The sequence below is a fragment of the Sturnira hondurensis genome, unplaced genomic scaffold, assembly GCF_014824575.4.
Source record: "Sturnira hondurensis isolate 20B ecotype Veracruz unplaced genomic scaffold, ASM1482457v3 Scaffold0006437, whole genome shotgun sequence".
NCBI lineage: Eukaryota > Metazoa > Chordata > Mammalia > Chiroptera > Phyllostomidae > Sturnira > Sturnira hondurensis.
In genome coordinates this window covers 3,566,849-3,582,203 of record NW_028079068.1, presented here as the reverse complement: position 1 = coordinate 3,582,203, position 15,355 = coordinate 3,566,849, and the positions used below count along the sequence as shown (strand labels likewise).

Here is a 15,355-nt window from a genome sequence, read left to right as displayed (position 1 = left end):
TTTTGTTTTTGGAAAGCCCAAATTCTTGGGGTGTTTGCTTTTTTCAGAGATATTTGCCTTGGTCCCACATCATTCTCCACCAATAAAGTAGGACTCTGTCCTGGCTGGTGTGGCTCAGTGGACTGAGTGCGGGCCTGCAAACCAAAAGGCTGCTGGTTCAATTCCCAGGAAGAGCACATGCCTGGGTTATCAGCCAGGTCCCCAGTAGGGGGCACACAAGAGGCAACCACACATTGATGTTTCTCTCCCTCTTTTTCTCCCTCCTTTCCCTTCTGTCTAAAAATAAATAAATAAAACCATAAAAAATAACATAGGATTCTATTACTATTTGCGGGGGAGGGGGGGGTTGAACAATTTCCAAATGTTCCAAGACCCCTACAGCAGTCAGTATGTCATCTATTTTCATTGCAGAGATTTACTCATGACTTCCATGGGAGCTATTGGAATTGGCCCTGGGCCACCTGTACCCTAAATTTTCTCTGAGCTGCTTTGAAGCATCACAGAGAAATATGAGATGGGAGGTGATGAAAATAGTCCTTCACCCCCGCAGTGGCGGCTGGGTAGCTGACCATGCGGCTAAGCGTTTGGCTCAATCTAGGGAACGGCAGGCACCGTTCAAAGCCAGCTTTCAGTCTGTTCTAAGGGTCATATTTCTGTCATCACATCTCCTTGACGGCTCCACCAATTGAAAACTCCCAGCAGAATCCCAGTGATTAAATTCGCCGGCAGCATATTTTTTTCCAGTTTCTGGAACCAATCTACTGCAGTCCTTGCTCCCTTCACCATAAAACCCACACGACAGTTCCACTCCTAAGGCCGAGCTATGGAAATAGATGACTCACATCCAACCCTTCCTCCCACAGCTGAAAATACGGCCAGCCATTCGGTTTGGAGACGACTCAGGAGAGACTCAATCCCCATCTACCGAGTGGTGAGTCCTACTGAATAGTGTATCATGTCTGTGCTTTCAAAGCGATAGGTGATCAAAACGCGACTTGGCTAAGCAGCAGGTCACCCCTTGAAGTTCAATGGAGAGAAACAATCATTTATGCTGACATGCAGAAACAGTAAGGAGGCATGGTGCTTATGTCTAAGAGCAAAGTGGAGAAGTGCTCGGAAAACAGACGTTCCATTCAAAGCAAACCCCTTGGTCACCGCATTCATTTCCGACTCACACACAAGTCAAGTAGACATTTTCGCCAAAAAGTTAGAAGACTTTTCACCCTAAGATTTTAAAGATCACCAAGTCCCTAAGAGAGGCACCTGTGAGGACCAACTGCTCTGCGGCAGGATTAGGAGTCACCGCTCCACCGCTGGGGAGACGTTCCCGGCTGGGCTCCCACAGTGGTTTGCACTAAGAACTTTCTGGTAGAAGAAAATAGAGAAAATAATATATCCGATTTCCCCCGCACATGTGACATGGGGCTATAGTGTTGCCAGGTACGACATGGGGACCTGACAAGTAACTAGGTGAGGCATCCGTCAGAAAGGGCCACGCATCCTGAGTATCGGCAGTGAAACTCACGCAGCAAGCCTTTGTCCTTGGGACACGATGTACTTGGGCTCACGAAAACCAAAACTTAGAAGGAAAACCTAAAACTGGCCCCCTCCCGCTCGCTGCTGTACCCAAGTGTCTGTATCGATTAGCCTCTGTGCAAAATTCCAGTGACTGCTTTCGTACTTCAGCGAGTTTCTTTGACATATGTTGCTACTTTTGCTTCTGCTGTTGTATTTCAAGTCCATTTGCCTGTTTTCCATTATCACTCAGAAAAGTTTAGAAGTCAGCGCTGGCGAAGAGCTCCATTTCCTGTAACCGCAGTCCCCGCACGTGGTTTTCTGCTCTGCCGTGGAAACAGCCCTTCGGGCGGACCGCTTCTGCAAACTAGCCTCGGGGCCTCTGCCTAACCCACTGCTCCTCTCTGTAGCAAAAGGCAAAGACGGCTACACGGGCAGTACGGAGCTGTACACACAGCCCAAGCCGAATCCGACCTTGGTGGCCACCGGCAACGGCCCACAACCTGGGCCGCCCCCTGGGTTACCTCTCCGAGGTCCCTCTGAGAACGGGCGACTCCCAGGCCACCTCACCATACCTCAGAGGGACAATGCAGAAGTTGACATTACCCATGTGGCACCTCCCAGCTCCCAGGTGACGGAAAGGGACTTGGGGGGGGGAGGGGAGAGACATGCAAAAAACGTCACTAATCATCCTGGTATGTTTAGTGTTGGAAATGGAAGCGATTTAACAGTTCAATTTCTGCAGGGCAACCAGAGGGTTTTCGAAGATCTTCAGACAGCCTTGGGGTCTTCAAAGACTGGAGTTAAAGAGAAGAGATCCTGTCGCATCTTTTCAATGGATGGGTAGTCACAGGAAAATGGCGTGGTGAAGGGGAAGGTGAAGGCCTAGCGGGAGACGGGAGCAGTGCCTTTTATACGAACATCCTTTGAATCTTTAAAATAAATGATACGGGTGGACACAGAAGTTCATGCTACTTGCTGGAAGCGATAAGGATCGAATGTTGCGGAACTCCTGTTCCACAGATCTCCCGGTATCCTGCCTCGTCCTTTGCGGGCTATCCTATTTTGTTGCACATCTTGGTAGCCCTTAAAAACTGGTGGCGCGGTCTCAGATAGACTCTTGCAGGAGAGAGATGGATTTATGGATTCCATCAGCTTCTTCCAGGGGAGCTGCCCGATCGCCAGGAGGGCACAGGTGATATGCTCGCTCAGGTTCTCTTTGCCCGTCTCCCAGGGTCAAACAGTAGTTTCCAGGTCTTCATGGCCAATGATCTTATAGTTCTGCCGGCTTTCTAGGTAAGCAGCCAATTCAGGGTCCCCAGCCTGCTGAGCTCTTTCTTGAGGTGTCTTCCCCTGCAGGTAAAAGTGAAGAGGAAAGAAACACAAATGCTTAGGGTGAATTTAAAACAAAAAAAAATCCACAGAAACAGAGATCCTCAAAGACTATTCATTGAGAAGGGTCTTTCCGTGTTTACGGTTTTAGAGTTCAGGAGACGCCTCCGAATCTACTGATAGCAGCATCACGGGCGGCGGGGGGCATGCGAGATGGGCGATTGCAGGAGAGAGAGAGACCACCTCTTTTGACAGGTGGGGTTTTCCTCTATGGAAACTGAGTCTGGGCACACAGCAGGAAACGGTAGCACAGTGAGTGTGGGAACTCAGCTCCGTTTTGGAAGAAGATGGATAGAAATCTGCGAATAGATAAATAAGGAAGCAGGCGTTCGATTTCTAGTTTGGGACTCTTTCTGTTACACTCCGTCTGGGAAGCAACAAGCAGATGCCACGAGGGGGGGGGTCAGTCACAATGATCTGAACGGGCTTCTTGGCAGGTTTCAAAGACTCAGTTACATTCTCCTCAGTTTAGAATATTCTCCTCAGTTTAGAACGTTCTCATCGCTCCAAAAAGTGAGTTCATTTCTGACTAGAAAAGTGATGGATGTTGGTTAAAGAAATCTTGGGAAAGCAGAAAAGCATGAAGAAGAAAATAAAAATATAATCCACCACACTAAGATATCCATTGCTAACCTTCCATGGAGTAGCTAATTTTCACTCTCTCTACCTCCACACATAATTATTTTGATCGAAGTAAAACCATGCTTTGTTTATATGCTGTTATATAACATGCTTTTTCACTTAATACATCACACTTTTTTTTGTCATTACATGCACTGCTGCATCATTGAATGTCTTGTGGCCTATTCTAATATTGTATGTATATTTGCATGTGCACATACACAGGCATGCACACGTGATATGTTTGAAATGAGGCCAATGAACAGAAATCGGCAATAAAAGGAGGGAAGATTTTTTTTCTCTTGAATGCTTATGGATATGACTTAACACCCCTTCAAACCTTTAATTTTTGTTCAGTAACATAATTTGTCTATTTAAGTAAGTGATATTGGGTTCTAAGGAAAGGAGAAAGACTTCACCATTGTAGTAAGGAAAGAGCTCTGTGTATCCCCCTCCCCTCTGGTTGCTGCCAGTCTATTTCTTGTTTCCAGGCTTCTGGTTCTATTTTGCTTCTTTATTTGTTTTAGGGATGGAGGTTTTCTATCAACGCATCTGAGGGCAAATATTGGCTGGGAAGAATATCACATCGAGTCACGACCTGCCATCTGGAACTGCATCCCCAATTAGCTAACCAGACAGGTTAGCTACCTAGACCAGATTAGCTACCAAACCAGACCAGCTTGCTGTGTCTGGAGCACAGGGAGGCGGCCAGGGACCTCAGTCAGAGAGCAAGGGCCTGGGAGGTCACGGGGGAAGTGGGGAATTACACGCGGTGACGGGGGACTGCCGCAGACAGGAAAGAGGGCCACACGAGCAAGGAATGCTTCCCAGCACACACCGTGGTGTGGTGTGAGGGAACCCCAGGGAAAGGGACTGCACGCAAATAGATACTCCACAGTTACATGAGGCTAATGGGGCTTAATTGAGCCTTTGTTAGGCTTCTAAGTCGCCGGTCTGTTCCATGGCTGCATTCACTGGCCCCAAACTTAGATCACTCACTACCTGCTGAATGAAACGTTCACCTCATCCACCTCTCTCTCTTTCTCCTCTCCCCTCCCCACCCTCTCCAGTTCAGTGGCTTGTGTTTTCTTAGAGTCTCCCCAGGGTGCCGGAGAATTCCCAGAGCTGACCAGGCTCCCCGGGGGTTGACCTGTGGTAACTCTGCTCTCTGCCATGGGCTGCAGTCCCAGGCCAGTACTAGAAAGCTGTAACCCCTCCTTCGCTCCGGCGTTCCACCCTTCCCTTGGGTGCTGTCTGTGAACCGGAACCACTCTTGGCACAGCTTGACCTCGCACCCTGGAAGCAGTTGGAAGCCCCTTTGACACCCTGATATGGAGCCACACAAACCATAGATTTCAAGCTACACTGGATTAAGCAGATGAAGGAGAAACCCCAAAGGGTCTTTTCAGAGGCCAGACCAATGTCTTTGAACATGATCCTGACCCCTCTCCTGGGGCTTTGAACCTCACTTCCCCACTATTCGGCTTATAAAGCCCCATAGGCGAGCACACACCCTCCCTTTGTGATTTATACATTTAAACTGCAGTTTCTCTAAATGAAGCACTTTATTTTTTCCTCCTTTTTCCAGGGCCCCCGGCACTCCCTGGAGCACAGAAAGGACGCCTTGGCTTCGGGCACAAGCAAAGGCGACGGGGCCTGCGATCTGGCCCCGCGGGGGAATGTTTGCACTCGCTCATCAAGTTACCTTGGAGTCCGTCTTTCTCAGAGACGCTCCCGCTTCCACCAGGAGCTGGCACACGGCCCGGTTCCGATGGCAGGCAGCCTTGTGCAGCGCGGTCTCACCCCTAAATCAAAGACGACACGGAAACCACCCATAAAGGGGGCTGGGGGGGCAAGGGAGGGTGGGGGTTTAGGGAGGGGTGAGGGGCACCCTACCCCTGCTGCTGATGCTCTGTGCTCCTGGATCTCGTCAGCAGGCAGGGCCCATGTCGGGGGAAGTGGGGGAGGGGTGGCTAGGAATGCCTTGAGTTCCTCATCAAGAAACCACAGTATCTGACTCCAGCCTCTTATTTAAACCGTGTGGGTTAATTAGGCTGGGTGATTTTGTCTTCAACTACTAATGTTTGGTTTAGGTCGGATTCCATGGCCCCATTAGCTAGACCGGTGTGTGTGGATGAGTCTGGGCACTGCGCAGCCACTGTCTCCCTGGATACATTTGGGCGGAGTGTGGGGGACCAGAGACGGAGCACACGGGGAGCACACGAGGAGCAGCGATGGGGAACCACGGCCCTCAGACCCATCACACGGTGCTTGGCAGACCACCACCTGGCCCTTGGAGGAACTGCTCCTGGGAACTCAACTTCAAAGGCCCAGGCCACCCCTTGTGCTGGCCTACCTACTGGGTTCCACACCAGGGGCAGGTGGAAGGGAAGGGGCAGCCACAGAGTCTCGGGAGGCACAGCGAGACACGGAGCCGTCCCCCATGGGTGGTAGGCCCCAGGCCAGCCACTCAGTGTGGAAGTGGGTGAGGGGAAGTGGCTATTTCTGCCCCTCTGACAGGCACAGAGGAGGAGGATCTTCCCATTCAGAATCCAACACTGAAAAGACACTTAAAGCCAACGTGTGTTGTTGAAAATCAAACATAGACCTTAGAGAAGGCCAACTGGGGTAAGTGACAACCTTGCCAGTGGGCTGCATGGTGGGAGGACAAGCTCCGAGTGGCAATGGCCAGTTTCTTCCGTGCCTGGTGACTCATGGCACTCCCCCTGCCCGCTGTCTTTGTTCTCATCGCCAGGTTCCCTCCACCATACCTCCCTCCACTCCCCACTCCAGCCCAGCCCACCCCACCCATGCTTTATCCCTTTTTGAACTTCCTTGGAGTTCTCTGGTGGTTCTCCCTGGTTTTTTGGAGTTAGATGTTTAGCCTTTACACGTTCTTCTTTGGGGAGAAGCAGCGGTTTTGTTACGCTGGGCATGGGGTGGGGGACAGTGTAGAACAAACATCAGTTTGGGGGTCACCACAGAGAGGGGGACTTTTTCCCCAGCGTGCCTCATCTGAACCTCAGAACATGGGAATGATGGGCGTTACCATGGTCTCATTCCTCCGGAGGCTGTGTTACAGACATTGTTCTATTGCAGACTCAGCAAAGACGGTTCACTACATGCAAAGATGGCTCAGAGCACCAGGGCTTAATTTTCTCACAAGCCTCAGTTAAGAAAGAGTAACAACAAGAGGGGTAAATGTATTTGTTTAGACTTCTCTGCAGTCCAAGATGCACGAGTGCAGAGGCTCTAAATGATGAATGGCAATGACTATGCACGCAACCATTACGACACTTGCCATCAATGCTTATTGGGTAATTTTTGATTTAGCAGATTAGCCCTGCACAGTTATACACACAGTTGAAAGTGGTCTCTTTGTCGCTGACAGGGAAATTATCTACTGCACGCCCTAGACACTGCATTCTTCTCCTAGATGTGCTCTGAAGAACAGTCTAGAATGTGTAATGAAAAGCAACACTCACGTTTCGCTGTCTGCCATATCCAATAACTCGGAGGGTCCTAAACAAGAGGAAAGCAAGATGCCCATCAAAAAAAGAACCTCAAACACTAACCGTTAACAAATAAATCTATGCTCACAGAACTGAAATGCCTGGGAAATGCCTGGGAAATGCCTGGGCATGCCGTACGAGAGAGCATCTGTAATAAGACCTCTTCCTCCCTCCCTCCCTCTGAGAAGAAAGAATCCTTCTGCCTCCTCCCCACCAGTCTCCCAATCGCCACCAGCTACTGTATGCAGAAAAGGAGCTACAAAAGCCTTCAAGAAGCTCTCAGTTAAGAAGAAATGACATCAATTGCAATAGAACAGGTGAGCAATAATCAGGTGGCTACCTGGGGAGAAAAGGGGACAATCAAACAGGCCTTCAGGACTGTTTCCCACTCTCCATGGGCAGGTGGTTTGGGAGGGGGGTCTTATGCAATAGAACCATAAAGCTACCAGAGACAAGAGACACCACACAGTCCATTATCCTTATTTTAGAAAGAGGGTACAATTCTCTTTGTTCACAAAATTCCCCTTCCAAGACCGGGAGGAAATATTATACATAAACATCAAATGACGGCTGCTTAGGAGTTGAAATATTCTATGAGTGTGCACATTCACAGTGTCTTAAATGTTCACTGGTTCGTGCATTCTGTCTGCACACACTGCTGGGAATGCCCCCCTTCCCCCTTTCTGGACCATGACCTCCCTCCACTCCCTCCCCTCCCCAAGTCCCCTACCCTACGAAGCCTGCAGCTATCAGCTGAGATCACTTCCTCCATGAAGCCCACTACGAACCCACTCCAAATACTGCACTCAGTGTCCCGCCCCACTCTGTCTATTAGGCCTATGTCCAACAATTGGGAAATTGATATTACGTATCCTCATTGAGACCATCCCAAACAAGAGGGGGTACATAATCACCTCACCGACCATGACATTTGCACCATATTAAAATCACCTACTGATCTCTCTGCTTGCAATTAGATTCTTGTAAAGCCCTTAAGGTGGTAACCTAGGACTCGCCCATCCACATGCCCTTGCTTGGTGCCTGGCATGGTGCCTGTTGCCAAGCGGATGCCTACATGTTTGGTTCAATGAACGAGTCGCATGTACTTGGGAGTGCCAATCAGGGTTCTAGGTATTGAGCATTTTAGTCCTTAGAAATGCGATGCTGCTGATTTGCTCTCTATGTTGTTGGATATCGTTATCATTGAAAATTTACTTATGGGACTACTTATTATATCCTCAGAAGAAAGAGAAGAGGTGAGGACCTTCCAACCATGAAAGTCATTGGTCAAGGAGACGACAGGTGTTATGGGACCTTCACAGTCCTCCTGGTCACCCGAGATCTAAATCGGCCCCTTTGCCTGCTCTCTTTCACCTGCCCTGGTGGTCAGGGCCAGCCAAACCTTCCCCACCGATGTCCATCCTACTCGTCTCTCCTACTTGTCCTGTTTCACAAACAGGCCTCCTGATAGGTCTCTGCCTGGAACACAGTTAGCATGAAGAAACTGTTATTAAGAAGAACAAAAAGGCCCTGGCTGGTGTAGCTCAGTGGATTGAGGACGGGCTTGCGAACCACACGATCGCGGTTCNACGACAGGTGTTATGGGACCTTCACAGTCCTCCTGGTCACCCGAGATCTAAATCGGCCCCTTTGCCTGCTCTCTTTCACCTGCCCTGGTGGTCAGGGCCAGCCAAACCTTCCCCACCGATGTCCATCCTACTCGTCTCTCCTACTTGTCCTGTTTCACAAACAGGCCTCCTGATAGGTCTCTGCCTGGAACACAATTAGCATGAAGAAACTGTTACTAAGAAGAACAAAAAGGCCCTGGCTGGTGTAACTCAGTGGATTGAGGGCGGGCTTGCGAACCACACGATCGTGGTTCGATTCCCAGTCAGGGCACATGCCTGGGTTGCAGGCCAGTTCCCAGTTCCCGGCAGGGGACGCACGAGAGGCAACCATACATTGATACTTCTCTCCTTCCCTTCCCCTCTAAAGATAAATAAATAAAATCTTTTAAAAAAAAGAAGAATAAAAAGGTTTCCTGTCATTCAGATTTCCAGGTTCCCAGTTCATCACATGGATCGATTACCTCCATGTATTTAACTATTGACATTCACGGTCTTCCCTTGGAAGTACCTTCCCTCAGTTTGCTCCCAAGGTTCCATTTTTTTCATGGAAGCCAAGGCGGCAACTTCCCTGTCACCCGCATATGTCTCAGGCTCTCCCGGCTCGAAGGGCTTGTTCCCTGCACTGTCCCTAATGAGTACAGCCCTGCCTAGCTTCATACCTACACTGTGCACGTTCTCTAAGGTCTACTCTCTGACAAGGGCCTTTGCAAAGACCACCTTTGACAGAGGAAGTTATCCCTTCTCTGAACTTCCATAAAGCTTATTTGGTTCTACCCTTGACCTATATCTCTTTGATGTTTGGTTGTATGTCTTGTCCCCTTAATTGATTCTAAATCACTCGAACGTAAGAAGGTTCACATCCCTTGGGAATCCACCCTATATTCAACCAAGATTTAACTCATTCATTTCTGCTCCACAGTCCTGTGGTTTTAATGAAACATGAATAATGACCCCCTCCACCCACAAATATGCGCAGAAGTGCAAAGCTGTACAGTGCAGGGGTTAGGAGCGAGGGTTCTAGAGCTGAACTTCCTCGATTTAAAATTCCAGCTCTACGTGCCACTTGCTAGGTCTTGGGCAAGTTCATCGTACCTCTCAGATCCGTGACTGTCACATAGATAAAGTAAGACTGCTCACATTTACTGCACAGGAGCTCAGTGATGTTTTGTAAGTTAATACAGGTTATGTGCTTAACACAGCCGCCCACTACCCACAAGGCCTGAAGTTTAGATGTTTGACGTGTCTTATTCTCTGACATAACCCAGCAGGTCGCCCCTGCTGGGGGGCGAGTCACGAAGCTGGAACATCCGTGAAGGAAGGAGGTATCAGAGCACCGCTTCCCTGTCTCTTACGGATGAAGCCACTGGTGGATTTGAGTCACACGTCCTGAGGACCAAGTGCTCTAAGTCTATTCAACTGCCCACAGGACATTTTCAATGAGGTCAGGAGCAGGGAGACTTGCAGTGTCCAATGGTCCTTTTAAAGAGCTGTCACCTTCGGCAAACCTTTCAAGCCACTTATGTTGAAAGGACTTGTACAGATGCGAGCAGCCTAGCTCCGACATTACTGCTGTTGCAAGGACACTCAGGCCCGGTCCATTCCCTCCCTCCCTCCACACCCAGAGCTGGGTCCACGGACTCCAGGGTCCACAGACTCGGGTCCACCTGCGCTAAAATGGCAACTGTCTGACACTCTGCAAATGGGGGCAAGGAAGAGAAAGGACCTTGCTCCTCACATTCTGGCAAGAATCACCCTGCATGTGGCCAACCCAGCGTGATTGTGGAGCCGGTTACCCCAATGGGGACGAAGGCTGGCCTGCAGCTGCCGGGCACTTTCCCTTTCCCAGGTCCATCCCCTGCAGCCAACAGAGGTGCGAGAAAGACTGAGGCTCAAACCAGGCCCGTTTGCCCTTAACGAACATCTCAGCAAACTCCAGTCGGAGGTTTGGGGAACGGCTCTGCAATGATGGATTTCGTGAATCCAAACCGTCCTCATCCTCCCGTGAACACATCACGGTGGCACTGGGGACACTGTGAACACCGGTGGGCGAACAGCCGGTGATGAATAGGGAAGGGGGGCTGCTGGCTGATTACAGACAGGCGCAGTGAGCTAGTTTGAATGGTGGAGGTACATTTTCAAATGACTTTTAGAACCTGCTGTAAAAATAACAGTGTTTGCATGGTGTGAGGGGTGGGCGTACACGGAGGACACAAGAGGAGGAGTGAGAGCCAGGCGCAGTCTGAGACAAGGCTGTGGCTTCCCTCCCTATCTGTACCTTCAGTGCCCTACTGGGAGCTTTGTAACAGTCCGTTGTGCTGTTTAATAGTGTGCCCTGTGCAGTTTAGCAGTTTGGGCATAAGATGTGAAGCGGGGAGTGGCCAGAGAAACAAACATGATAAAAAAAAAAGACCACAAAAATAAGAGCATTCGTGATTTCTGGAAAGTTAATCTGAGTCTCACGAAAAAGACAGAGAACAGGAGAAAGAGAGAAAAGAAAGGCAACTGAATTCCTTCAATATATATACCAGGGGGGAACATTTGGGCTGGGGGCTTATTTTGTACTTTATGTATAAGTGGGGTTTGATTGTGAATACCGTGTCATCTCCCCTGAGGAGTTTGGAGGAGCACCATTAAATTGTCAGTAGGGAACTCCCAACTGTTCCCTGAATATAGAAGGAAGTCCTGGCCCGCCCTCCCTCCCAGGGTGTGCTAGGAGGCCTGCAACCTGTCCCACGGCGGCCGGCACCAGAAAGAGCCCCCGGCCCCTGCTGAAGGGACGTGGGTGTACGTTTCTCGATGGAAATTTTCATAGGGAGGAGACCACTGCCCCGACACAGCTCTGCACTGGTTGTCCCTAGAACCCTGACTAGGCCCCTCACACTGAACCACCCCACATGTGGTCGTTTATCCCTGCTTCACTGCGCTTTGCTGGGTTTTAGGACCGTGGAGGGCAAGGACCACATCTTACAGTATGTGTGAGATTCAGCAACGAGGCTAACTTCACTGTGCTTCAGTTCCTACCACCTGTCAGACGGAGATAAGCGAACGTACTGTGTAAGGCTGTTGTGTAAGAGTGAATGTGTTCATGCATTCAAAGTATTTAGAATAATAAAGATTAGCAGGAATTGTTACTATAGCATTTTTTCTCTCTCAAGAGTGGCTAGGAGAGAATTAATTTTTTAGAATGTCTTTTTGAAAGACATTTCAAAATCAATGTGGACCCCCAGCCAATACTGTGCGTCTTCCCAGAGAAAGATCCATAAATGGAACATGGATTCAAAAGACTATGCTCTATGGGAAACGGTCTGAAAAATAAGAGAAAAAAATTCATCAAAGGGACAGGCACACCAGTGTGTCGGGGGACAGCCAGGGAATCCTGAAAAAAGTACAACTTCGTGGCTCTCCCAACCCAAGAAGTGACCTGCGCAGTAAGTAGCGAAGCCTTCCAACCTGCAGGGTCACTGCCCGGGGTTCACTGCACAGGCTCTTCCATGGTACATCCCAGTTCTTATGGATGCGACCTTATCAGTATTGCACTTGAATTATATGTGATGTGTCTTTTGTCACATGCATCTTTTAATTTGCTTCCCACACCAAGGCATCCAAATCCCCTTTGCTATTCTTTCCACCCCCCACCCCCACCCCGGCCCACGGCCTCTCTCAGTCCAGCCCTCATTTCCCATCAGTCTCCCTGGCGCTGCCAGCAGACCATTCCAAATCCTCCCAGGGCCCAGGACAAAGGCGGTGCCGATTTGGGGGAGAGCTGGCACTGGGAACTCTAAGGGCACCGTCCTCCTGTCCCAGCAGGATGGTGGTCGTTTCTCTCGGGGACCAGAGGCAGAAAAGGGGAGGGGGCTGTAAAAGTAAGAAAAGAAAGACTGAAGACAGAAACAGAGGGAAGACAAAATAAGCCATTGAAATCCAAGAAGCAATGCATGAGTGAGATTTCTATCAGGAACCACGGTAGGGGGCAAGGGGGTAGGAGCCGGGAGGGGAAAAAAAACACAAAAGAGCAAACGTGTGCGGGGTGGGAAAAGACAAACAACACAAAAGTCCTTTGCAGGGCCAAATCGGGGAGGAAGGGGTGGGTAAAATCGATGGCTGAAAGGGGCTGAAAAGCAAGAACCGCTGGGGGGATCTCAGCAGGAATCCCTGGGCACCCTCCTCGCCCCACCCTGTCCCTGCGGAACTGTGAGCTTTCTTCCCCCTCCCCCTCCATTCATCCCTCCAAATGCCCAAATTCCAGTGTTTCATAAAGGAGAGCAGCATGTTGTGAATCTGAGACAAGAAGTCACAAAGAAGATGCGGGAGGAAAAAAAAATCCAAGGTTTTTCAGAATGACGCACACAACTGCCCCCCATCCCCCTAGCCCGGTGTACAAAGGGCCCTTAAGGAGAGAAAGGTGTTGCTGAGTGTGGAGGCGGGGCACAGGCTCTTTCAGGAGGTCTGTTCAGGGGGTGTCCTCCCGAGGGGTGGGGGGCTGCTCACCATAAATACCCAATGAGAGGGCCAAACAGAGGGGAGAGAAAGGATACAGGGGGTGAACAGGCCACATCCGATTTGCACCATGCACCTCGAAAAGGAAGGGCCCCCTGATTTCTCCGAAGCCTTGTCATCAAAGGCATCTTCGAGTCAGGTCTTGGAACAGCTTTCAGGGTTTGTAAATCATACGAAGTCACAGGAAAGCCCTGAACCAAATTTTTTTAAAAATCAACTAAAACTTCAAGAAATATTCAGCATTCGAGACTAGGAGGAGTGTCCCTCTTGACCTTTGGCACAGTATAACATTTTTCTTTTCTTTTCTTTTCTTTTTTATTTACGTGAATTTACACTGCTGAGGCCCATCGGCCGCAAACTTGGTACTGATTTACAGACACAATGCCGTTGTTTGAAATGTCCCCTCCAATTCCAGTCCCATGGGGACACCTTGGCAAAGGCTATTTTCCTTGCCCGTCCAGGGGAATCTGAGTCTCCATCATTATTTAATTAGAAGAGGCGATTTCCCTAAGCAGAGCTCACATTCGGAAGATGATTACAGAGCAGAGAAAGGGCCAGCTTTTCCAGGTACACACCCCTGGCTCTGAGACAGTGGAATTTCAGGGGGTTTCTATCATTTAAAAAAGATAAAAGATGAGAAGTTCTGCAAACATGATCTTCAGTCCCCAAAGGCACAGGTTAATATAAATAGTACCGGCAACTAAAAACATTAAAACAAACAATAATAAAAATAGATGTATCCAAGCACTTAGCTCTTAAGGAACCTGGTGACAGGCTGATTAGGTCAAAAGATTTTACACCGATATTTCTGAATGAACAGAAATGGGACTGATTATAAGCCTGAAATACACAATGCCTATCTGACTGATAAATAGTAATTTCAGTAAAAGCCATCTGTGATTTAGTTTCCATTATTTGACTGTAGTGCTAAAAGTTGAAAAATTGCCACTCGTGACAAAGGCGGGGACCCTTGGACTGTGAGCGTCATACTTCGTTTTCAAGAAGAAGGAATGCACTTCGCTTCCCTGTCTCCACAGCCTTCCTCTGGGTGAGGTGGGGAGGGGACAGGATGTCTCCTGTGCAAACTGCTTGCCTATGAGTGAAGTTGGGGTGATGGCAGGAATCTGAAGTTTTCTACCATTAGCATAAATATTAAACCAACGAGTGTACAAAATCTAACAAAAAGAACTGGAAAAACAAGCACCCTCCTCCAAGGAATTAATAAGTCCCTTGGTGTCCTTCGGTTTTGACAGAGAAAGCTATATAGCCTGTGGCTCACCTTCACAGAAGACACTGGAGATGGAAGAGAAATCTGTTGAGCATCGAAGCGCTGGGCTTCGGTCAAAGCTCTAAGACTAATGTGCCTGTAGGATTTCCTGCCAGGCGAAGGCATGTGGGTACCGACCTGCAATTAGGGCTGGGAACTCCAAGCCCTGGTGAGCCTGGACGACAGTGAAAGAAGACGTAGCAGGGGACGTGAAAAGCTAGGATGTTAGAGAAACATCGGCTCTTGCCTCATCACTCACGCTGGTCTGCTGGGAAGACTCAGCTGAGATGAGGGTCTTTGTTCTCCATTTTAGTATAAGTCTCAAATGCCGCATGGGACCTACGCTAAAAAAGGGAGAAAGTTGCAAAGAACTTGCAAAGTTAAAGAACTGTTGTTGCCACGCAACCTTGGGACCTAAACCAAGGGAAATGCAAAAGCAGAGCAGCAGGAGGGTTCAGGCAGATCAGCAATTCAGGATTCGGACAAGGCGGGGTCGCCACTTCCAGCTGGAGAAGATGGAGGGTAAGGGAACGTGGGGGATTCAATTCGGTAGCAAATTATTCACAGCTCCTTCTATCAAGCTGTGGGGTCTGTTCCCCTATCCCTCGAGTCAGGACCAGTTCTGTGACTTGTTTCAGTTTAGAGAACGCTACAGAGATGACACAGAACCTCCACGATGTCTGGGAGCTACCACTGTCCCCTGCTGGAAGCCCAGGGCCACCATGCCGTGGAGCATCCTGGGATGGAAAACCAGGCACAGAGAAAGGCTTGGGTGATCCGGCCATTCCACCCATCCCGGCTGAAAGTCCCAGACACGTACCAGCGTCCCTCTTTGGTACAGACTCAGTCAGAACTACAGCTCACTGCGGCCTCGGGTCATGCCTGACAGCAAGGGAGGCGCAAACAGGTAACTGATACAGACA

At 49.4% G+C, this 15,355-nt stretch overlaps 1 protein-coding gene across 5 annotated transcripts in view; it reads right to left on the bottom strand.

Annotated features, from left to right (window-relative positions):
* Positions 1–333: 333 nt before the first annotated feature.
* Positions 334–15,355, bottom strand: part of LOC118989104 (diacylglycerol kinase iota) — a 315,926-nt gene continuing 300,904 nt past the window's right edge. For all 5 annotated transcript variants that reach the window (XM_037049123.1, XM_037049127.1, XM_037049124.1 and 2 more), the window contains 3 exons: positions 7,014–7,050; positions 5,234–5,333; positions 334–2,868 (listed from right to left, as the gene is read on the bottom strand). In XM_037049123.1, the coding sequence (XP_036905018.1) occupies positions 2,752–2,868; positions 5,234–5,333; positions 7,014–7,050 (254 nt within the window). In that variant the 3' untranslated portion in view covers positions 334–2,751. The remainder of the gene's footprint in view (positions 2,869–5,233; positions 5,334–7,013; positions 7,051–15,355) is intronic.